The sequence below is a fragment of the Lissotriton helveticus genome, chromosome 1_2 (assembly GCF_964261635.1).
Source record: "Lissotriton helveticus chromosome 1_2, aLisHel1.1, whole genome shotgun sequence".
In the NCBI taxonomy this organism is placed as follows: Eukaryota; Metazoa; Chordata; class Amphibia; order Caudata; family Salamandridae; genus Lissotriton; species Lissotriton helveticus.
The window spans coordinates 114,667,953-114,693,519 of NC_136058.1; the positions used below are offsets into that span (position 1 = coordinate 114,667,953).

The following is a 25,567-nucleotide window of genomic DNA, read 5'->3' on the forward strand; positions in this document are numbered from 1 at the left end:
TATAGAGAACCACGACTAATTTGCCCCCCCCCCAATAAAATGGTATCCTCTTTCTGAAAAAAAGTCAGTGGTTCGCTTCTGCCAGCTGAATCAATAAAATGTTTTAAGATTTCCAGAAAAGCAGACCACAATGACATATATGAGTATAATACCAACCTTGCCCTTCTACTAAATTGCTCTCATAAAGGCCTTTTACAGGATTCCAAGGAAGTCTGCTCTGCTGACACACATTTAAAAGCAAAAACCCCTCAGATGTAAGTCTGACATTCTGGGTGACTTCAGATATCTAGATACATTAAATGCAACAATCGATTTGCTGAAAAAGGTAGACAGGTTAAAGTAATCCACCAGGATTTGTAAGGTATTGGTATGGGAGTTGATACCTGGCACTTTTGATTATGGTTCCGTTTCCACCGCTCCTAACTAAGAGCAAACTCTTTGACCGTATAGGCAGATGCCTGTTTGCTGATGGGTGTTTCTAGTAATACCGACCAGGTATTTGTTTTTCAGACCCCTAACCAGAATCCTAAATCATTACTCAGTTACTCATGCAAGCTGTGATTCATGTCCAATTTAATAACATGCATATTACTTTCTCCAAGCAGAAGCCTAGGTTGAATCCAGTTCATTTCCAGGTTGTATCAAATGTTCCTATACCCTACCCAATTCATTGAAAGTGGTTGTGATGGAAAATTAGCTTTGTAGAATATATGTAGTATCCTGGTTATCTCCATTCCCTGGATAACTGACATGATATCTGGAATGCTAAGAGTAAATGATGAAATATAATGTTGATGTGTACATGGAGTAGAAGTTAAGTCATCGGACAGTTGGTGGGAGAATGAAGCTCTGACAGGACCTACCTGTTGTTGGGAAGGGGTAACTGGTCCTAAAAGAGTTGTGGTATGTCCAAACCTACCTGTAGATTGTTTGTTGGGCATGAGTTGGAAACTTCAGCCTGGGCTGAAGTAGAGCTCAGGACTCATGCAGAAATGATTGCTGCCAATATCTTTGCTATCACCAGGGCTCAGGCCAAACAGCTCGGTTTTGAAGGAGCACTGGATCCTGGAAAAAGGGACCAGGTGCCTCCTAAGAGAAGGGGCAGGAAGGGTAAGGAATTGCCCTCCTCTCTAACTCCCTGTGTGATCAACCTCCTGAGATGATCTCAGTCCCTGTGAAGGAACTGTTCCAGAGGAACTTGGGCCTGACCAGGCAGAGTTCTTGGGGGCAGGGGGCCCTTCCAGGGTAGACTTGAGTGTGGAGCAGCAGACCTGCCCCTGTCTTGAACCCCTTAGACAACAGGCTGTTGCTGAGGAAGCAGGGAATATCAGTGGGCCCCATAGGATCTATTGCGAAGAAGGACTCCTGTAATATGAAGGTAGATACCCCAAGCCAGGTGCCACCAGGAGGTTAATAATAGCCCCAGAAGTTCAAAGGGTTTCTTCTATCCCTAGCACATGATATTCCTTTTGCAGGACACTTAGGACAAAGCAAGACTTGGGACAGGCTTGTCCCTTTTTTCCACTGGCACCATATGTTTGAAGACACCTAGTAGCTTTGTCACTCTTGTGTCACTTGCCAAGCCACTGGTAAGTCAGGTTGCACTATCAAGGCCCCCTTAATTCTACTTCCAGTGGTTGGGGTTCCCTTTGAAAGGGTATGAATTGGCATTGTTGGTCCCTTGAATCCTCCAACTGCATTTGGGCACAGTTATATTAGCGTTGGTGGACTATGTAATAGGTACCTAGAAGCCATTCCCCTTAGAACCACTACAGCGATTGCAGTGGTCAGGGCCCTCCTGGAAACCTTTTCTAGGTTGGGCTTCCCTAAGGAGGTCTTAACTGACAGAGGTACAAAGATCATGTCAAATTACATCTGCAATGTTAAGTGAACTATAAGTTTAACACACTCTACCATCACATTGCAATGGTCTTGCTGAAAGGTTTAACAAGAACCTCAAGGGTATGATCATGGGACGCCCAGAAAAGCTCAAGCGAAAATGGGATGGTCCAACCCAGCTGTAATCCAGGCTCTTCCGCCGGGATACTATATCCAAAAGCAAGATCTTATAGGGAGTAGAGGTGGGGGGCTTGCTATAATCTATAGAGAGCCTTTTAGTTGCCGAATCAAAGACGAGTCAATCCGCGATTGTGAAAGCTGCTCCTTCACCATAAGTTTCACTTCAACATGCACCTTCTCAGGTATTTTAATTTATAGGCCGCCAGGAGTCATTGGCTCTTTTTATAGTGATTTAATTGAAAATATAGCAAATCTTATAAGCACTTTGCTAAATTATTCAGTGTTAGGCGACCTAAATCTGCACTTGGAAGAGAGCACTGCACCTGGTGTGGAAGAATTAGTTGACTCACTAGATGCACTACTGCTTACCCAGAAAGTGAAGGGAGCGACCTATATTAAGGGACACCTTCTTGACCCCGTATTTTTTTTAAGCTCAAAGTGATTTTATTGAATTATTTTGCAAACATAAGAATTAGACAAATACAATACAAAAAAGAATAAATCTTACATGCGTAAATGATGAAATTATGAGCATAAAATGCAGTAAGACAAAAATGAAGAGGAAGGGAGAAAAAAAGGGGGGGAGGGGCGGGGGAATGTACATATCATAGAATCATAAAAGCAAACAATATAGAGTCACAATTAAATTGAAAACAAAAAAGATGGTGAATGAAGAGAAATTAATCATCAAAATACATAAGAAAATACTTAATCATATCATTGCATAACATACGAATCAATAGGCGACCAAAAAGATTGAAATGACTGCGAATTGTGAATAACTCCTTTAAGAGACAGCTGAGCACCTCTTCTAGTAAAGATAATCCACGACCACCAAGCATGAACTGAAAGAGAAGAAGCGTCTTTCCAACAAAAAGTAATGGATTTTAAAGCAGCTGTAATCAAAAAATTAAATAACTTTGCCTCAGACTCACTAAGAGGATGTGATAGGGCAACTGATTTACATATTAACATAGCATTAGAAATATCATCATGTAAAGGCAAAATTTTCAAAATGACATTCCATACATCCGACCAAAATTTCATAATAACTGGGCAATCAAATAACATATGACGAAGTGACCCAGAACTTAAAGTGCAATGCCATTAAACATCAGATGGTAACAATTTTGCATTGCTTAATCGAGATGGGGTCCAAAGGGCGTTAAATAAAATATACGCATTAGACCCCATTTTTACCAACGCTGACATAGCAGTTGATAATCCTCTTCCGGTACTGTGGAGCGATCATTATTTGATCCCTTTCTCCTGGTCTCCAGCTGTAAAGGAGATGTCAGGAAACCATATGGAAAAGTTTAGCCGACATTGGTCAAAACTCCAGCTGGAAAATTGGGCAGATATCCTCACTGATACCTGCCCATTACTTGATGATGACCCAGAAGTAGCTAATAGACAATTTAATAACTGGATCGAAGCCTCCTTGGACCAGATAGCTCCAATAAAACGCAGAGATATTAAACAAGGTCCAAAAAAAATAGCATGGTATACCCCTGAGTTAAAAGATCTGAGACACAAATGCAAACAGCTGGAGAGGCAGTGGCGGAAAGATTACACATTAGAGAAAAAGCAAGTCTACCGTGAAGCTATTAAACTCTATAAATTAGAAATTCGCACTGCACAATCGAAATTTTACGAGGCAAAAATTATATCAGCCTCAAACACTCCTCGAGAAATTTTTACAATATTTAGATCTCTTACTACTCTTCCTACTAATAAAGTTAAGTTAAGGGATTCACTGGACAAATGCAATGACCTCGCTGAGTTTTTCCATGCAAAAATTGAGGCGATCTACTCAGCTTTTCAAACATTCGATAGCTTGGAAAACGAACAACAATCAGAAGTAATAAGAGACCCTCCACAATCTAGTCTTGAATCCTTCCCACCTCTGAAGGCTGAGGGCTTGATATCTCTATTGAATAAATTAAAATCAGGCTCCCCAATAGATATGGCTCCTCCGACCATTTTGAATAAGGTATCAATAGAAGTAGCCCCCACTATTGTTGCACTTATCAATATATCATTGGAAGTTGGGAAGGTACCAGCTCAGTGGAAAAAAGCCATGGTAAGAGCTTTACTCAAAAAGGAAGGATCTGATCCAGAAATACTGGCAAATTATCGCCCTATCTCACTATTACCTGGAATAGCAAAACTGGCTGAGAAACATGTAAACTCCATCTTATCATCATATCTTGAGGACAAGGATCGCCTCCACCCAACACAGACAGGTTTTAGACCCCATCAGGGCACAGAAACTGCTCTGGTGGTTGTAGTTGAGGAGGCGAGAAAAATCATGGATGCAGGTGGATCAGCAGCAATAATCTTCCTAGACCTCAGTGCGGCCTTTGATACCGTCAACCACCAACTTCTTATTTCCAGATGTCAAGGATTGGGGGTGACAGGAACCGCACTGAGGTGGTTAACATCTTTCCTGAAAGATCGATCTTTTCAGGTCTTTGAAGACGTTACAATTTCTAAGATCATGCAATTGAAATGTGGAGTGCCAGAGGGTTCTTCTTTGAGCCCTACTCTTTTCAACGGTTATATGCACCCCTTGGCAAAAATTGTGGAACCATTTGGCATACAAATAGTGACGTATGCCGATGATACACAATTAATTGTATCCCTTAATCAATCGGGAGATAGTGTGCACCAGCTTCCTAGGTGCCTTGAGGAAATCTCAGCCTGGATGAAAGGCTCCTTCCTACAATTGAATGGAGAAAAAACTGACCTTATGATAGTGGGCAAAACTTGGCAACCTGGTCTGTCATTCAACTGGCCCAACTGCATGGGGAATCTGCCCACACCCAAAGACCATATAAAGAGTCTAGGTGTTTGGCTTGATGACAAAGTTAACATGAGGCTCCAGGCAAAGAAAGTGGCAGGGTGTTGCTTTGGAATGATGAGAATGGTGAGAAAAATTCTTCCTCTTTTACCCTTGTATGCGAAGAAGCTGCTTCTCCAGGCATTGATAATGTCACGCCTGGACTACGCAAATGCACCTTATCTCGGAGATCCGCAGTACACTATAAACCTTCTTCAGAAGGTTCAGAATTGTGCAGCAAGAATGCTTCTGCATATTCCTCTGAGGGAATCAGTGAGGAAAGCGTTGAATCATCTCAACTGGCTCCCAATTGCTGAGAGAATTCAATTTAAATCTCTCTGCATTACGCACAAGATTCTAACCTCCAATGGTCCTCCAATACTTAATCAGATGGTCTCCCCATATTGTCCTAAAAGAGTTCTCCGGTCTGAAAATAAACGCATAGGCCTTAGTACCAAAAATCAAGAGGGCCAGAAGTGGAGGACGACGTTTTTCTTATGTTGCCTCCAAGAAATGGAATGACCTTCCGGAACATATTCGGTTGACGAAAGATCATCTTTCTTTCCGAAAAATGTTGAAGACTCATCTATTCCCAGCCAGATAATTAGTTCTTATCTGTACGCTCTCTTCTTAGCGCTGGGAGGCCTACAGGTAGCCATGCGCTTTATAAATGTCTCTTTCATTTCATTTACTACCCTGCCTTCTCTTTGCCTACACAGAGGTTCCTCAGAAGGGGGAGGGCTATAGCCCAATTGAACTTCTATTTGGACATCCAGTTAGGGGTCCATTGTGTATAGTTAAGGAGGGCTGGGATCAACCTTTCAAACCCCCCAAACAGGGTATTGTGGACTGGCCTTGGCCTGTGTTTACGTATGGCTGAGTACATGAAGAAGGCCAACAAAAACCTGGAGGCCAGCCAAGAACTTCGAAAAGCTTGTAATGACCAAAAGGCTGTTTTGACTGTTTACCAGCCAGGCCAGAAAGTGTGGGTTTTGGAGCCTGTTGCCTCAACAGCTCTCCAAGAAAAGTGGAGTGGCTCCTACACCATCCTTGAACAAAAAGGTGAGGTTACCTACTTGGTGGACCTAGGTACTCCAAGAAGTCCCCACAGGGTACTTCATGTGAACCGCCTGAAACGTTTAGTGGACAAGGCTAACATGAGCTTGCTCATGGCAACTGATGAGCGACAGAAGGAAGAGTGACCCTCTCGCTGATCTCCTCTTCGAGAACCCTGATGGTGGGTCAGTGGATGGAGTAGTCTTGACAGGCAGCCTCAAGCTGATCGTAGGCAAGTCCTCAAGCTGTACAGACACATGTTCTTCCTGATACCCAGTCAGACCACATGGTGTACCCATGAAGTGGACACAGGTGACAGCCTGCTTGTCAAGACTAAAATATATAGACAGACTACCTTGTCAGGGATAGCATCAGGACAGAGGATCAAAAGATGCTGGAATTGGAGGTCTTTGAGCCTTCAGATAGCCCGTGGGCTATTCCATTATTCCAAGTTCCAAAACCTCACAATAAGGGTGGAAAAAGAGAGAGGAGGTTTTGTTTGGACTACAGAGGCCTCAAGGGCAGATGATCTCATAGATACTTGGGCCTCCGCCAAGTTTCTGAGCACATTTGACCTGATTGCTGGCTACTGGCAAATCAGACTAGTTGAGGATGCCAAGCCAAACACAGCATTTTCAACCCATAGTGGGCATTATCAATTTATTGTTATGCCCTTTGTTCTGAAAAATGAACCTGCTGCATTTCAGAGGTTGGTGAACAAAGTCCTAACAGGTTTGGAAGCCTATTGTGCAGCATATCAAGATGATATTGCTGTCTTTAGATCCATCTGGTAGGATCACCTGTTCCAACTCAGGAATGTTCTCGAGGCCCTATAAAAGAGAGGCCTCACTATCAAGGCCACCAAGTGCCAGATAGGACAGAGCAAGGTTGTGTACTTGGGCCACCTAGTAGGTTGAGGTCAGGTTCAACCATTGGAGAGCAAAATCCAGACCATTGTGGACTGGATTGCTCCCACTACCCAGACTCAGGTCAGAGCTTTCTTAGGCCTGACTGGGTACTACAGAAGGTTTATGAAGGTATATGGGTCTATTGTGATTCCCCTGAATGATCTTACATCCAAAGAAATGCCAAAGAAAGTTCAGTGGACAGTAAGCTGTCAAAAGGCCTTTGATGACCTGAAGCAGGTAATGTGCACTGCTCCCATTTTGAAAAGTCCTGACTACTCTAAACAGATTCATCTGAGATAGGGGTAGGGGCTGTGTTATCACAACTTAATGCAGAGGGCCAGGACCAGCCAGTAGGTTTCATAAGCAGAGGTTGACCTCTCAGGAGAAATATTGGTCTGCTATCGAGAGGGAGGCCTTTTGCTGTGGTCTGGACCCTGCTAATCAGGACCCCAGTCACTGTGCTTCCCCCCTGAATTGGCTTTGGGGAGTACCTTGGTAGATTCCTAATTGGCTGCTGGGGTACCCTAGTAATTCCCCCATGTGCTACAACATTTGTTATGCCACCCATGAGGGACACTCCAAACTCTGACTACAGGCCTGCCATTGCAGCCTGTGTGAGTTGGAGCATGTATCGCTCAGGTTCTGTATATCTTACAGCACTGCGCTTGAAACCTATAAGTCACCCCTTTAGCAGGTCTTTCATTCCCAAAGGCAGGGTGCTCGGTTCCGAGTGTGAAAGTGACCCTGTATGAGCTGACCACCCCTACAGACCCAGGGGTATATTCTCCCGGCTTTGTCAGGGAATCAGCTATTATGATATAGAGAGGCCATGCATCATTATGCTATGACCATCTCTAAACTGGCTGGAACGAACCCGGCGTGTTTGGTATCAAACAAGTTGGAATCACACCCCACTACTGTATCCAGTGTTGGAGGTAAGATCCCATCCACTGTAGGGCTCCTCCAGGAAGCCTTCCATGCTCCCAGGACCAATCGTATAAAGCGTGACAGCAACCTCGGGCTGCTGCAGACCACAGACCCTGCCCTCCTCCTGCTGAGCCAAGCTCAAGCGGGGGAGGGTAGCACAATAGGTTTCATGTCACAGGGAGGTGAGACCACCTCCCAGACAGGATTTAGTATATTAGGCTGGGTTAGGGACGCTTGCTAGCGCTACATAGTCTTCTGGAAGGGAACATTTGGTGCCCTCTTTGCATGCTCCAGTTCAAACCAGCTCAGGGACCCATTGGCCCCCGCTCTGGTACGAAACTGGACAATGGGCAGGGAAGTATCCTCCCCACTATCCAGCCTCTCCTCTGGGAGGGACTCCTGAGTCATCCCAACCCTTACCTTAGGGTACTTAAGGGCTTACCTGTGAGAAGATCCCTAGATTCGTCATGGGATTTGATTCAGATCTAACTCCGCGTCCTCTTCAAACTGTCTGGACATCCCGACCGAGTCATGCTGACCAAGTCGGACTGAACGCATCGAACTTCGCTACAGGAACCGAGACTCTAACCAGGAAGACTGTATTTGCATCAGATCTCTTCGTTGTGCAAGTCGCTGCACCATCAGTGTCTGTGTTCCATACATGTTCCATCCTGGACCTGTGGATATCCTAAGACATCTGAAGGAATATCCCTTGGTTTGGAGGAGTCACTCCCCTGCATCTGCAGGCACCACAACACAGCTGACCGAATCGCTGATCCGGGGCTCCTCCGGACTCCCAACAGGTTCAGTACCATACGAGATGATTCTGCAACGTCTTCGAGGCCCACACTGTTTTCAGACTGAGTCTGAAGCCAGGATCCCTCATTGACACTGCCAGACACGAGAATCTGTTAATCGCATCGGCTGGCTGTTCCTAAGGTTGAGCGACTCTCATCTCCAGTGATCTCCAGACCCTGTTGATGGTCTGCTTTTGATTACAGTAGGTTCCCCTGCTTGCTCGGCCCACTATGACTTACTTGAATGTGGTGAGTCTCTCAGATCTTGCTGATCCGGACACAGTACCTTTCCATCTACTTCCCTGTATTGCCGTTGCCAAGGCCTGTTGGTTTTCTCACCGGACACCGACCCCCTGCATATATACATCCAACATGGGACAGCTCATACACCGTTCCTGGTAGTCCTCAGCATCACCTGGTCCATGTAGCTGCGGAGACAAGGGCACGTCAACTCTTCTATAACAGTTGACATTAGTGGGCATTCGACTCCATGCCCCTGGTCACCTCTGAGTGACCTAGACTCTGTCTGCTCTACTTACAGGTACTTGCGTCCCGAATCTAATCTTGGATTCCAAATGACAGCTTCTTCATCAGCAGCATCTACTCGAAGTCCTTCATTGTGGGCAATGCCAGTTCCCGACGTCACTTTGTACCTATGCACCCAGCTTCCCTGGTGCAAGTACCCTGGTCTCCTGGGTATTCACGGGTGGGGTGACTCTTGAACCGTCCATGTTCCAGAGGGGTCTTCAAGTCCATTGGGAAGGGTCACTTTTTCTTAAGAACTATAACCGCGACATCCCCCTATTGACTTACCTTAAGCACACGGTTGTGCATTCATTTAGTACACGGCCTCCGTGGGGTATCAGGGTCCTTACATGGGGTGGTTCCTTGGTCCCTATGCATTTCTAAGTTTTCTGGGACAACTCCCAACTTCGGTCGATAGTCGCATTCCACTATCCTTGTATATGGTTTGGTTTCCCTTGGGAGCCCACTGTAATTTCGTGCTACTTACTGTCATAGTATCAAAGTATTGTGTGTACTGTAATTTTATTTATGGGCATGAGATATTGCATTGAGTTAGTGAGTGTCTGTAATAAATAACTATTTTTTATAACTACACTGTGTGGTACTTTTTCACTTAAGCTGCACTATAAGATTAGGTACTGGTGAAACAAGCTGCTTTACACTCCTCCTAGACTAAGCCTGAAGGCTGCTCTCCACAGCTACCACTTAGAGAGCTTTCTAAGGTTGTCAAAACCACTAAAGACACCATATGGGATGTCTGGATCGGCGCAGAGTTAGGTTTGTGTTTGGAATATATATAATAGTTTACTGTGGCTCTGTATAGAGGAGTCCAAGTTTGTGAAGCTTGGAGCTTTACATGTTTTCCTCCTTTGTCCCCTCAGGAATACTCCTGCTGTAACACAGGGCAGTGAGCATGCTGCCAGCCAGTCATGTATTAAAGGTTTTGATGAGGCCCATATACAGTGCTTAATTTTAGCGGGTGGATGCAGTTTGGGTGCACCTGCACTTATTTTTCCACAGCAGACTTTGATAGAAAGAAAAAGAAAAAAACAAAAGGGGAAAAGAAAGAGGAAGAGAAAGGCGGACAACTGACAAAGGTAGAAAACAGGGTAGAAAAGGAACCTGCAAGAGTGAGGTACAGAGACAGGGAGTGTCTGGTGGTGGTTAAAGATGCATGAAGTCAAATTAAAACTACAATGTGGTATTCATCAATCTGACCTTCTATTGTGCTGGCATTTGACTACTGAACAATACATTGGGATCCTGCACTTATTCTTATACAAATTAATCATGCTTCCTATCAGGGCTGGACTGGCAGTAGCAGGCATTGGGCATTTTCCCGGGAGGAAGGAAGGGTGGAGGTCAGTTTTGCGGCAGTGGGGCTGTATTTTTGTTACTGTGGGCTAGTTTAGCAGCGTGCTATTATCTCGCCCCCCAGTACCAAAAGAAACAGTGCTTCACACTTGCACGCCACCCCACCCCCGGGGCTGGTCCTATCAAAATTGCCATGGCTGCTTTGGCTACCCAGTCCAGCCCAACTGTCTATATACCCTTCCTGAAACTGGGAGCGAACGTCATGCATGTGCCTTTTGTTGTAGGTGAGTAGAAGCAGATGCTGAGCTTGTGATCCTCTACTGCTCATTCAGATTTGGAGCTTTAAGTATGCCTCGTCAAATACTATGTCTCTGTGCTTGGCCTCCTATCAGCTCCATGCAGGGAGGTCAGGGAATCATTATAGGTATAGTTTTGGGTGAGAGGAAGGGAGTCTGCCGCTACCCCATAAATGTTACTGCATTAGGCTCCATCATGGGAGCTACTTGAATTCCCCTTTCTCTTACATTCCAGTGTCTGAACAAGCCAACCCCTGCCTCTTTATCTGAAAAGATTATGCATGGACTGAAGTCTGTAGGCTTGGGACTCTGAGTGGTTTAAGTGTCTTGAAGAATGAAAGCAGTGCTTAATATGAGCGGGTGGTTGCAAGTGGGGCCCAACGGCACCCATTTTTTAGGCCTGCAAGCTATTTATAATCATCAGACTTTGATCCAGAAGGAAAAGGATAAAATCAGCAAAGAAGGATGAAAAGGGGAATGAAAGATGAGAAACTGTGGCAAGGGGAGAAAGCAGCTATGAAAGGGAACACGCAAGAAAAGTATATAGGGGCGGGAGAGTACTTTGATGGATGAACGGGCATGAGGTAAAACACAGATTCAGGAGCCTTGGTATTCAGCAACCCTGACATTCAGCAGCAGCACCAATGGGCTTCTTAGAAATGATTTGGTCCCAGCACTTTTTCTTTTACAAATTAAGCACTGAGAGGTTTTCTGACTTGCCTCTTTCGCTGTGGAACAAGCTTCATCTAGAAATGTGCCCTTTGTTCACTTAGCCAGTTTAGAGAGCATTAATTAGTCAATGTATTCTGCCTGTTCTGCAGTAAGTTCTTTGTATGTTCTTACAAGCTAATAGGCAATTTATTTTGCTTCATGCACAATGTAAATTCAATTAAACAAATGCTCATTTCAAGCGAAATTCAATGACAAGGATCTGTAGGTGTGCATAGACTATCTTCGCAGGTACTTGGGTTCAGCAATGGAGTGAGAATGACAAATTACCGCCTACCTCTAAACAAGGGGAAGGATCACAGATTATTTTTGAGCTAATAGGAAAACTTTTGAAAATCATTGCTTTGTCTTATAATCTGAAAACTGAAAATGGCCATGCAATGGCTGTCTGGAGGTGGTTCAAGGGTGAAGCCACTACCATTAAAATTTGTGTTATCTCTGTTTTTACCCTCCACCCTGACAATTTCTGCTACTTACCATATAGCGGACCTCATTGCCTGAAGTGGGGTTGGGGGGTTTGGAGGCAATTTACTACCCTGGCACCTTTAAGGCTGATAGACACCGCCTGCTATCTGTCGTGGCGGGTCAAGTAAACCTCCACTCTTGTTCACACGTGCACAGAATGGCAGGGAATGCGGGAGGTGAATGGAGATCCATGAAGATTATTGGTAGGTAAAGGGCAAGATGAGTCTTACCCTTCCAGACCAGAGATGGTGGACCACTCCTCTTGCTCCTTTTGTGGTTTTAGGTCCATCTAGTGTGATATATGGTCCTTCCTGCCAGAAGGACTTCCATTAGTCAGTTCCCTACCTCTCTGCTGGCCTGGCCAATCTTTTTTTAATCAGTTGGAAGCACTGCCTCCCGGTCTGGTGGGTATGTGTAATACTTCTTCCATTTGTCCTTCAGATACAGGGCTGAATGCCTTAATACAGTGATAACTTTCCTGAGAGATCCCCACTTTGTACAATGTAATGTTGATTGAGATGTTGAGGTGGACCTAGAACAATGACGAGTACCATATCTAGATGAGCACCGTGGCTTATTACTAGCATGACTAGTGCGTGCATCATTATTAATATGGAAAATATTTAGAACAGTTTAAGAAGTTATACATATAATGTATCAATACATTTTGCATACATTTCATACATCTGAATACAAAAGTTTCACTTTTTATTGTGCATATTTTTGTACAGCTCTACAATTCTTTCCCACAAATAATGAAGTTCCTTCCTGGATCTCATCAAAAAGTTTTTGAACACTGGAACATCATTAAAATGTTCGTCAAAAAGATTATTCAGAAGCACAGAGAGGACTGGAATCCTTCTGAACCCAGAGACTTCATTGACTGTTACATCACAGAAATTGAAAAGGTAAGGTGCATGGATATTATTATTATGATTATTACTTGTTAATCACGACAAATCACCATGAAACGGTCTTTAGGAGCTGCTGCATATCTTTAGGTGTGGTCTGCAGATTAAAATATTCTGAGTAGTGAACTAATAGCATGGTTAAAACATCCATGTTTTAAGAGCGTTTTTAAACTGTCTTTGGTAGGTGATAACACAAAAATGTATTGGGAGCTGGTTCCAGTATTGAGGAGCTAGATACTTGGGTGATCTGCCCCCATTTCTGGTGGTACGGATGCGGCGAGGATGTAACAGACATTGCCCGCAGGACCTAAGACTCCTGGCAGGGGCATACCAATTTATTTTTTTCTGTAAATACCGAGATCCATTTACATAAAGGGATTTGTGGACCAACCAAAGAAGTTGAAACCGTGATCACTTTATTTTGGGAAACCAATGAAGGCTTCTTAGAATGGGTTATAAAGGTGATACAGGTGGAAGACGACAACCTAAACGTGCTATTGTATTGGATATGTTTGATGTTATGTTCCTGACTGTGCAAGAGATTTCTGCTATGTGACTCTCTATACTATACTTGTTTTATTTGTGAGGGATAACTGCAGTGCACTGCCCTTTTTTAGGTCGAGCCTAGCAGCGAGCAAGTGCTGCTCTGCGCTTGGAGTGTCTGAATATGGACGTGAAGCACCCCCCCCTTGTTTTCTTGTTCTCTGTAGGCTCCTTTTAGTGCCCTTCAGAAAGGGCTGTTTTCTTTGGTGGATAAGTTTAGTTGGTCCCACCATTTAGTGTTTCCGACCCTCCCAGGCAAGTGGCCCTGTTACTGTGTTCCTCTTTTTTAAATGTAAGGTCCTTTCTTGCTGTTTGTCTCGGCTGTGCAGAAGGATGGCACCTGCTTCAGGGAAGCCCTGGTTTGTTTCCGATTGGTGAAAATTGCGCACATTTTTAGGTCTAGCATAGGCAGCGCATGCGCTGCCTCTACGAGGCATCAAGTAATCTGTATGTGTTGGGTGAAACTCCACCTATTGCATCCAGTGCTTGCTTGTGGTTCAACTCTTTTATCCAAAAGTGAGCTCTAAGTAGCATTTACCATGGCTGCATGTACTTTTCCCAGCTACTTTATGCTAACATTGCCATACCTGGAGGAGCTACGCTAGCAACCAAGATGGCCGCATAAGCTCTCGGCTCGGTCGACCTCCGTCGCTGGTGGATATATCCTGAACTTACTCCTGACCTCCCGCCAGACTCCCGTGTGTCCGAATCGTCACTGAGTCCAGGAACGCAATCCCGGAGTCTTTATCACCCTTTTTGACGAAGTTACACCGTCTGTCAATTTCGGGCCTTCTCCAGACTGTAAGCCGGGGCCTCGAGTACTGACCCAGCCGGGTTTCAGTTGAACAACATCGGCCGCGGGTACCTGGCAGGGTCCGGTCTCATTGGAGTGACACAAATTCTCGATCCTGGTGGTTGTCTCGAGTCCCTGCGTATATTCGCTAGACAGCGACGAGACGTGGATGCCGTGGTGAGTGGGGGTCCGGTTCCTGGGACCCTGCTGCAGCCCTCGGGGTCCGCGGGGGGGCCCCCCGCTCTCGGCAGTGGTGTAAAGAGTGCACAGCCTGACAGTCGCCAGTCGACTTCGCCCACCCCACTCCAGTTGGTTTCCCCGGAGTAGCCGGCCTCCGGGGTTGATGACCTGCTTTGTCATCGATTAAGCGGAGATGGATCGGACGGCGTGTGGACCGACACTGGGGACCGTCATGGCCGCCATCGGGGCCCTTCACTGGCAAATGGAGGCTGCTCTCCACAACCTAACCGTACGCATTGAGACTGTTTGTTCGAGACCGGACCCTAGCCCAGAGTCAGACCCGCACTATATGGTGACCCCCGCAAAGTTTGATTTTATCCGGGAGGAGAACCCCGAGCATCGTTCTAATCTGACGCCTATTGTATCTGCGCAACTACAGTGGCCCGCGACTGGAGCCCCTGACCAGCCAGCAAACTCGGCAAAGTCATCGCCCTCACAGGACTTATTTCTTTCTTCGTTTCTGGGGACCTCCATCGATATTCATTGGATTGACTTTCGTATCCCTGATAGACTTCGAGACTTGACTCTTCTGACCCTTTCATGCTATATTGATCCTCTCCCCTTTCTACAACGTTCTGACCCCTTTGCTATTGTGCTGGTCCTATCGGAGAGGGTTTGTGTGATGGATCGTAGAGGCCAGGGTTGAACTTGACTGTTTTAATTCTGTGCAGAGCCTTCCTTTGACACTGCTGGGTGGTATCGGTGGGAGTGAGGGCCATATGGGATTCTGGTTTTTTTGGCTTTGGTGTACTGACTGTGTTCGACAATGGGATTTGCTGCCTCTGTTATGTCTGGGGCTGGGCGGGATGGTATTTTCTCTCCTGGTGATTTCTCCTTCAGTTTGCTTATAAGTCTGCTTTACCTCTCTTAGTACCATGGTGGGGAACGTCTGTTCGCGGCGGGGGGGAGGGGAGTCCGGAAGCCCGCATTGGGTCATGAGATATTCCTCCTCCGTCTTTTCCCTTCCTTGGGGTGTAGTTTAGGGGGCGACAGGCACACTGCTAGTGGGGTTAGGTCGTAGCCATCCGCAGGGGTGCAGGGTGGGGTGTTGTGGGGGGGGTTTATTTTTCCTTTCTTTTGTTCTATGACCTATCTTTTCCCTTTTCCCCTCTCCACAAGAGATGTGGCGTATTCTCCTGAGCCTGTTGTTATGCATATTCAGGTGTCGAGTGTCTAATTTTATATCCTGTATCCTTGGTGGGCAGATTCTGATAATGTTTGCTTATGGTTATTTGTCTTGTATTGTTTTGACCCAGCTCCGGCTGGTATTGATACTTTCCAGAGGCCTACAATTAGATTGTATTTCTTCATTTCATCTGCCCGTTCGCCACTGTAATATGTTATACCAATGATACCCGAAATGTACATTTCTACTCTTGTGTTATAATTAATAAAAATATATATAAAAAAAAAAAAAAACATTGCCATACCTTTTCTGTACAGTTGCTATAAACGTTATATTTTGGTATAGCATGCACTTTTTTTTTTAAATAATCACTCCACTGAAAACCAAAAAAAACATAAATAAAACAAATTGCCATTTACAATGCCAATAACTCCAACTCCAGCAATTGCGAGATCTATTGCATTGCAAATGCTTGTTATTTTAAGCAGAAGTCTGGACGCTGCAACAGCTTGTGAAGACAGGATGTAGACAAGTTTGGGGTGGCCGGGGACGATGCAGAGGATGTCTCTTATCCTCTTCTCACTCCTCTGCGTCTCAAATCACATGCCGAATGATCGAAAGTAATTTCAGAAACCTGCCTGCCTTGGTCATCTTGCGAGTGTGTGGTCTTGTATCCTCCGTGCAAGTACTGAGACAAGAAGCAGACCCAGCTGCACAGTGGAAATTCTTTGCACAGCCTTCCACATAGTGATTATTAATATAAAGAGATTATTCACATAAGCACACCATTAAAGCTGGGGTTGTTCAGTAAAAGCACTTCACAATTATCAGGCAATTATTTAAGTGCATTGAAATTCATATAACGTTAGGACTGTAGGGACATTTTTATTTGGTCAAACGTTATGATACATGCTTGGCATTATAGGAGCACTGTGTCCTCGTGACATGTCCGCGTGTCATCCATCAGCCATAAGATCAATTCCTGGCTTCCCTGTCGGACAACACTTAGTGACCCTGTACAATTTACTTGATTGCATTTGTTTCCATTCTCACTATTTGGTATTAAACACTGTATAAATAAATGGAATTCTATATTTATAGGCATATTCAACACTGTTTGCTACAAAAAGGCATTACTTCATGGTCTGGACATAACAGCACTGGCATACACATAAACAGTACTGTGAGGGCAAGCGCCAAATAACCAACACAGTGAGGGCAACCTACACAGTAGCTTATGTTGGGTGTTAGTAGTTAGTAGTTTATTCAACACTTTTTTATGTGCCTTCTCGTTCTGACACTTATCGCTCTAGGTCAATATTGTGTGTAAAACAAAACTCCGAATACCAACAGAAACAGAGCTTCACATCCAGAGCGCTTAGAAGGCTGTACATAAACAACGCTCTGAACTAGCTCATAAGAAAAGACAGAGACTGGTGTCCAAGCAGCGCTGTGAGATTTGCTCCTGAAAAGCACTGTGGGGCTTGTGCATAAGTGTCCCTATAATGCCAGGCGACGCATACACTAGCGTTAGGATGGCTCAGTGACTTAAGCACTTACTGCTGATATAGGAAATGACCTGCAAATCATGAATTCAGGCAAGGCGATTCAGTCTTACTTCCTTCCAAGGTCAGTAAACTGAGTATCAAAAATTGTCTAATAGTTACATCTGTTATTTAGAGCTCTCAGTGCTGTAGATATTCCCACATGTTTTTAGGTCGAGCGAGGCATGTAGCATCTGAATATGGGAGAAAGATTAGAAACCTGCCTGCCTGTACATAATTTCTTTTTGTTATATATACGATAAAAAAAATCTTATAACACTTTTTTACTATAACTTTTCAACATGCTGCACAGCAGCCACGCTGCTCTACAACATAGCTTAACCCCTCCCATGCTCATGACGAGCTGAGCTCGTCATGAGCCACGGCGCTCCGGTGCTCATGACGAGCTCAGCTCGTCATGGCCCGTGGAACGCTCAGGTGCGGGGAGAATTCCCCTGCTGTGCTGAACGTTCCACGGGAGACAATGCACCTGTGACAAACTCAGCTCGTCATGAGCACAGGAGCGCCGTGCTTCATGACAAGCTGAGCTCGCCATGAGCATGCGGGAGCATGCGGGAGCATGCGGGAGCGCTGTGCGCGCCCCCCTGCCCCCAGCACAGCGGGGGAATAACCCCCGCAGCGAAGGGGTTAAAGACATTGGCAGAGCCAATAGCTCGGGCTAAACAGATATAAGGTCACAAATGCTTGTTTTACATCTGTTGTGTGAGAGAATCATGTACCATTGCTACATTGACTGTGCCTTTTCTCTGACTGATGGGATGGCATACTCTTCCTGTGTCTCCTCTTCCTGTTGTGAATGAGGAAAACACGCACAACGTATTATGGTGATGCACCTTTCCAATGGCGTTAGTGACGGTTGTACAGCTGCTGCTTGCATGGTATTTGTCGGAAGAAAGCATGCAACCATTGCATTGCCTGTGATGTGAGCTTGTGCTTCTGTTTCCTATAATGTACCTGTCTTGTGTGTGCTGCTGCACCTGAGCTGTCTATAAGAAAAACTTGTAACGCCGCTGTCACGATTTTGCCTATTCTGTCAGTGTGAGGTAAGTTTGCACTTTGCCTGTACAGTACCAGTTTTCTGTGTGTAGCCGTGGCTTGCATTGGTGATGCCGGTGGAGGTCTGACTGCATGCATGTGTGCATTTGTGAAGCTGTCATGGGTGCAAAACGCTGCAGGAGCTTTCTTCCTTGTGAATATCTTTATGCCTGTATTAATTATTAACATATGCATTCTGCTTAAAAGTATGGATAATTAAAAGTATGTACAGTGTTACCAAACGGTGGTAGCAAGTGTCACAAGTTATTGATATTTGTTATACACTTTTGCTGCGATATTGTTAAAGCTCTTACAACAGTGGATGCAGTGGGGCGGATGCATGGCAGGACATGCAGCTAGATTCATCAATATCCCGTTTTGCGAGTTCTTAATAGCGATTCATAAGGAATCGCTATTAAGGACTTGCAAAACGGGATTCATGTAGGAATTGCAAAAAATATTGCGATTCCTACATCTTCCTTATTTGCGATTAGCAAATTGCTAATCGCAAATAAGGAATAACTCCCCATTCATTCCTATGGGCCTACAGGCCCATAGGAATGAATGGGGAGTTATTCCTTATTTGCGATTAGCAATTTGCTAATCGCAAATAAGGATGCGATTTCAAGGGTGCCAGGGGTGTCCAAAGGACACCCTGTAGCACGCCTGAAAAGTAAATTTACACAGGTGTTGCGCACACACATGTCCAAAGGACATGTGTGTGTGTAACATGCAACTGAGAAAAATGCACTAAAGTGCTTTTTTCTATTTTTTCGCTATTTACCACAAAGTCAGACTTTGTGGTAAATAGCGGCCAAAAATTGCGAATTCGCAATTTAAAATTGGTTAATGAATTGCATTTAAGGAATCTCAAATAGAGATTCCTTAAATGCAATTCCTCGCAAATATGCGATTTAGCAAATAGCGATCTTTGCATTTGGGATGATGAATCCCAAATGCAAAAATTGCGCTCGCAAAGGGCCAGATTCGCAGATTCTGTCCGTTTGCGAGCCGAATTTTCTTTCATGAATCTACCTGTATATGCATTGGTAATTACACAGCGATATAGAAAAACACCAGCTGATTGAGGGGTTAGATACATTCATGTATTGGCTGTAGGAGATTTTTTGCATGGTTAAAAAAACTAGTGATATTTTACTGCTATAATAAACAAGAGGAGGTTGGTATTCTTATGAATCTTTTCATGGATCTGTGAACTGTATATTTTGAAAATATTAAATACATTGTCAAGTCCATACATGCTCTTTCACCACAGTCTTTTATTTCTGGTGTTATGATATGTCTAGTTCATGAAATTGTGTTGTATCTTGAATCAGCAAACATTGTCACTTAGTTCATGTATGTGCTGTTGCATTTATCTACAGAACATTAAGAGTACATGGATGCTTGTGCATTTTTATGTTGAGCTTACCAGATAGCAGAGCTGTCTGGTTGCAAAAGGCTCTAAGGTTGCCACTTTTCCCATGTTTTAAGATTCTTCAAAGGCCCAGCAGGCCCAGACTGGCAGGACTGGGCACCTGGCATATCCCCAGGAGGCTGGAAGGGTGGGAGACCATTTTTTGCTACTGGGGTCAATTGTGCTAATGGGGGCTGATTTTGCATCAGCTTTTTCAATATCGACCTCTAGTAATATTATTAGCAGGCCAGCCCTCTTACATAATGTTTCCAGCCTCCCTGGGCCAGTCTCCCGCCAGTTCTTCACATCAGGTGTGCGTGCATGTGCACTGCTTTTTAAAACCGCACATGACATGTTATCAAATTTAACACCACTCCAAGTGGTGTGTTTTGCACACAGGGCATTTAATCTGTGATAGCGCATGTAAGTGCAAATAGTGACACCCCTGGTATAATTATAATGGCCTGCACCACGCTCCCCGCCATCTCACCTTTAAAGGCCCTCCCTTGTCACCAAATGATATCACATGGCCTCTCCCTATGCAGAAAGACAGCCAGGCCAGTAGCCATGGAAGACTGGGCCATATGAGGACGACGAGCCCAGCAAGCAAATTATTTTGGGAATCTGATAGATTATATTATCATTAGCTAACAAATATTTAATACCTAATTCTATGTCGGAACCGGAGGTGAGGATTATGATTTTTCCAGCAAAAACTCTGTAGTCCTTTAATGTCCTTGAGCAGGTTCCCATAATCCTCCTCCTCTTTCTTCGCTGCTCAGCAGTCAGTTAAGTGGGCCCTTTTTTCTCTGTTACTTGTAATGGTACTGCCTCTTTAGAGCGTTTGTGAGCGGTGCAAGGGCTCAGTTTAGGGGGAATCATATGGTTAATCATGCGCAGCAGCTCATATTGTGTATTCCATTTCAGATTCCCTAAGTTGGGCCTGGGACGGCTAGAGCGCTCTTTACGCGACTTCTTGCCCCAGCTGGACTGCGATGCAGTCTCCTTCCTGGTAGGGGTGCTGCGGGGGTTGCAACGACATTCTAGCCCGTGGCGCACGTCTCCCGTCTGGGAATTTGGTGTGCTCCGTTTGGCCTGATACTGCTCGCACCTACCCCGGCTGCCCAGTAATCACCCATTAGAAAACTGAGTCTGTACTTTTTTGATCCTTTTGTGTTGCTGTGACACCCAGCAGGGGCCTGGAGTGGTGCGGTGCTCAGTATTCTCAACTTCATGATGGTTCAGTGTTATTTAGGCCAGTCAGGCCTATGAGAGGACTCCTCGTTCTCGGCCAGCAAAACCCTGGTAGTATATAGGGTGTCTTGGGTGTCCCTGGGCTCGTGCCTATAAAGTGTGTGCCTCATTGGCAACACATAGCAGTCTGGGGTTCGCCTTCAACCTATAAGCTCTCACTCTTTGTGTGCACTTCATCTCCCACCTCATCCAGGGAGACCTATGGCCTGTCGCAGTACTCAGGCCTCACACCTTTTCGATCTGTGTCATCCCATAGGCTGGCTCAGGAGCTACCCTCCTCCCGTTAACATGGCTTGAGAAAACTACGAGGAGGAGGACTCCCTGGCCTACCTCCAATGGGATGATGAGTTCAATCAATCAATCAATCAGTACATTTGTAAAGCACACTACTCACTCGTGAGGGGGAGGGGTGCTGCTACTGCTCGAATAGCCAGGCTGGTACTGCTTGAATAGCCAGGTCTTGATAAGCCTCCTGAAGGTTAGTAGGCCCTGGGTCTGCCGTAGGAGGATGGGGAGGGTGTTCCAGGTCTTGGCGGTGAGGTGGGAGAATGATCTGCCGCAGGTGGTCGCTCTTCGGAAGCGGGGGACGGTGGCGAGGGCGAGGTCGGCAGACCAGAGCTGTCAGTTCGGGGTCTAGAAGGTGAGTCGTCTGTTGAGGTTTGCTGGTCCAGTGTTGTGGAGCGCCTTGTGTGCGTGGGTGAGGAGCTTGAAGGTGATCCTCTTGTTGACGGGAAGCCAGTGCAGGTCTCCCAGGTGTAGTGTGATGTGGCTGTGGCGAGGGATGTCGAGGATCAGGCGTGCAGAGGCGTTCTGTATGTGTTGAAGTAGTTTCAGGAGTTTGGCCAAGGCTCCTGTGTAGAGGGCGTTTCCGTAGTCCAGCCTGCTGCTGACGAGGGCCTGGGAGACCGTTCTTCTAGTTTCGGGGGGGATCCATCTGTAGATCTTGTGGAGCATGCGGAGGGTGTTGAAGCAGGAGGACGAGATGGCGTTGACTTGGTCATGGAGAGTGTTGAGTCGAAGATAAACCCCAGGTTGCATGCGTGGTCGGTGGGTGTCGGTGCTGTTCCCAGTGCGGACATTCACCAGGAGTCGTCCCAGGCTGAGGGAGTGGAGCCGAGGATGAGGACTTCTCTCTTGTCCGAGTTCAGCTTCAGACAGCTGTTCTGCATCCACTCGGTTACAGCTTTCAATCCTTTGTGGAGGTTGGCTTTGGCAGTGAGGGGGTCCTTGGAGAGGGAGAGGTTCAGGTGGGTGTCGTTGGCATAGGAGATGATGTTGAGGTCGTGCAGTCGGGCGACGTGGGTGAGCGGTGCCATGTAGAGGTTGAACAATGTCCGGCTGAAGGAAGATCTTTGGAGTACACCGCAGATGATCTTGGAGGCTTCGGAACGGAAAGGGGGAGGCGGACGCTCTGGGTTCTGCCGGAGAGGAAGGAGGTGGCCATTCCAGAGCCTTGTCTCGGATCCCTGCGTTGTGGAGGCGTGTGCATAGGGTGCGATGACAGACCGTGTCGAAGGCAGCTGATAGGTCATGGAGGATGAGGGCCTTGGTTATGCCGTTGTCCAGCAGGGCCCTGATGTAATAGGTGGCGGCGATGAGGGCAGTCTCGGTACTGTGGTTACTGCGGAATCAGGACCGGTACGGGTCCAGGATGTTGTTCTCCTCGAGGTAGCGGGTCAGCTGTCTGTTGACGGTCTTCTCGATGACCTTCGTCAGGAATGGGAGCAGGGAGATGGGACGGAAGTTCTTTAGGTCCCTTGGGTCCGCCTTGGGTTTCTTGAGTAAGGCGTTGATCTCGGCGTGGTTCCAGCTCTTCAGGAAGGTCGCGGTCTCGAAGGAGATGTTGATTGCCCTGTGGAGATGGGTTGCGATGGTGGCGCTGGCTTTGTTGAAGATGTGGTGTGGGCATGGCTCTGACGGAGAGCCGGAGTGGATGGTGTTCATGATTTTGATGGTGTCGTCGTCGTTTATGTGGGTCCAGTTGAGCAGGGGATCGATGTGGGTGGTGACAGCGGGGTCTGAAATGTCGGTGGGTATCAGGCGGTCAGGTTGTTAAAGCTGTCATGGAAGTCAGCGATCTTACTATGGAAGAAGCTAGGAAAGGAGTCGCACAGGTCTTGCGATGGTGGGATGTCGTTGGTGCTGGAGCTGGGGTTGGAGAGTTCCTTCACGATGTTGAAGAGCTCTTTGCTGTTGTGCGCGTTGTTGTTGAGTCAATCCTTGAAGGTGGCCATTTTGGCAGATCTGATGAGGAGATGGTGTCTACGGATGGCGTTATGGGCTGCATAGCTGTCCGGTGTATGTTCGCGGTGCCATTTCTTCTCTAGTGTACGGCAGGTTTGCTTGGAGGCCTGGAGGTCTGCATTGAACCAGCTGGCTTTCTTGTTAGTGTGTCTGTTGGAGGATTTCTTGAGCGGGGCTAGGGTGTTGGCACAGTTGTCGATTCAACGCCTGAGGTTGCAGGCAGCGGTGTCGGCGTCGGTGGGGTCGGCGGGTGGACTCCGGGCGAGGGTGATGTTTAGCTGATCTCCGGTGATTTTGCTCCAGCTGCGGCGGGGGATCTGTTGAGTGCGGTGAAGTGGATGCAGCGATGGTCGGTCCAGTGGAGTTCGGTGGTGTCGCTGAAGGTGACGTGGGGGCTTGCGGAGAAGATGGGATCAAGAATGTGGCCGGCGGAGTGGGTGGGTGTTGTGACGAGTTGTCCTGAGTCCGAGGGTGTCAATCAGGGTGATGGACGTGTCATTGTTGTTCTCGAGGTGGAAGTTCAAGTCTCCGAGGAAGATGTAGTCAGTGGAGGCGAGGGCGTGCGTGCTGATGAAGTCGGCGATGGAGTCGCTGAACTGAGTTCGGGGTCCGGGGGTCTGTAGACGAGAGTTCCTCTGAGGGTGTTGTTGGGATCGGTGTGGATCTAGAAGTGCAGGTGTTCGGCAGTGCTGAGGGTGTCGTCGCTGCTGGTCGAGACCCTGAGGGTGTTCTTGTGGATGATGGCGATTCCACCTCCTGTTCCGTTGGTGCGATCCCTGCAGGAGATCTTGTAGCCAACCGGGATGGTTATGGCGATGTCGGGTGCCGAGGAGGCATTCATCAAGGTCTCTCTCAGGAAGGCGACGTCCGGGGAGGATGTGTCGAGCAGGTCCCAGAGTTTGGCGGCGTGTTTGTGTGCAGAGTGGGTGCTCAGTAGTATGCATCTGAGGTGGTTGTGTCCTGTCACTGTCTGCGTTGTGGTGGCTCGGAGGCTAGTGCAGTTGCAGCTCCGACAGGAGAAAGGTCCTTTGGTGTACTTCAATGCAGCTAGGAAGCAGGTGTGCGGTTGTCGGGGGTCTCATGCTGTTTGCGGGGGCCAGAGGGTGGTCCAGGCGCAGACGGGCTTGCCTTGGGTGCGCGCAGCGGCCGCCATATATGGGGAGGGAGGTGAGAGGGAGGATCAGCTGGGAGGCGGGAGCGGGGTGGCAAATCGGCGAGCAGGGGGGCGGGCCACAGTGGAGGTTTAGAACGGGCAGTCGGACAATAGAGGGCACAGTACAATGCAGGAGGAAAGAAGGGGGAGAAAGAGCAGAATTAAATAAAATACAACGCAATAACAAAATCAGAAAACAGAATACAACACGATAACGGAACGCAAATTACAATACAGGAGGGAAAAAGGGGGAGAAAGAGCAGAATTAAAGCGAATACAACGCAATAACAAAATCAGAAAACAATACAACACAATAACGGAACGCAAATTGCAGCAAGGCAAACGGGCAAAACGGGGGCAGAGCGAGCACACAGCACCTACGGTCTACTACTGGCCACCAGGGATGAGGCGCAGGTGGAGGCGGGCTTCGAACTTCTGGCAAGTGGCAGCGGCGGGCTCAGGGGCACGGACACACAGGTGGTGCTGTGCGGCGTGAGGAGCGACCTGCCTGAGGAATAGGGTTCACAGGGCAGTAAATTACCTAATGGCCCCTATGGAACAGCGATTGTCAGAGAGAATAGTGCAGGGATGTGAAAAGATTACTCAGTCTGGTTCTGCCCCTGCTCCTGCCCCAGGGAAGGTCCCTCAGGAGGATGCAGGAGAGGGCCTCCGACCCACAAAAAGAAGTGAGTCTTTCCTGGCCAAGTCATCCTCACCGTAAGACCCGGAAGGCCTACCTGCCCCCAATGCGGTCCCATCCCGCCCCAGTTCACCACAACCTCAGAAGGGAGACTCCCTAGAAGAGTCCGATGAGGAAGCGGTTTCTTAATATCTTGGCGGCCAGCTTCCTACCCGGAACCTGCGCAGGAGGGCATTTCTGATATGTTGGACCCGGATGAGATTGACTATCCGAGGTCGGCTGAGTTGGCATCAACAGAGACTGTGGCTAAGTATGTGGTGTCCCACCTGAGGAAACTGCTAGAGAACTAAGCCCACAGGTGTCTGAGAGCAGAATATCCCCGTCACACTTTAGAGGGGAAGGTAGCATTCTCACCTGATATAGATGAGAAAAGGGCCACGTTCCTGGCAAACATTTTAAGGACCCTAAGAAGGGAATTGGCAGGTCCTGACAGTTATGCCAGGATAAACTTTTTGGACATGGCGGAGGAAGCCAAGGCCTCCAGCTCTCTTATTGCACCTGAAGTCCTCTCCAGTTAGGCACAGCGCGTCATCTGTTTTATGGGAAATGCTAACTTTGCCCTTTCAATGGAGCGTCGTCGCTCCTTGTTGCTCCAGGCTGACCCCAAGATGGGGTACCTGCCTCCTCCGAGGTTGGGGCATGGCACAGGGGGGTTTGTTCGGTGCCCCCTTTGTGAAAGAATTGGGAAAGTTTGTGACAAAGTTTACG

At 46.9% G+C, this 25,567-nt stretch overlaps 1 protein-coding gene across 2 annotated transcripts in view; it reads left to right on the forward strand.

Moving 5' to 3' along the window:
- The window catches only part of LOC144798754 (cytochrome P450 2J2-like), a 404,320-nt gene that overhangs the window by 231,252 nt on the left and 147,501 nt on the right, over nt 1–25,567 (forward strand). For both annotated transcript variants that reach the window (XM_078669779.1, XM_078669787.1), the window contains one exon: nt 12,610–12,786. In XM_078669779.1, coding sequence (XP_078525905.1) covers nt 12,610–12,786 — 177 coding nt within the window. The remainder of the gene's footprint in view (nt 1–12,609; nt 12,787–25,567) is intronic.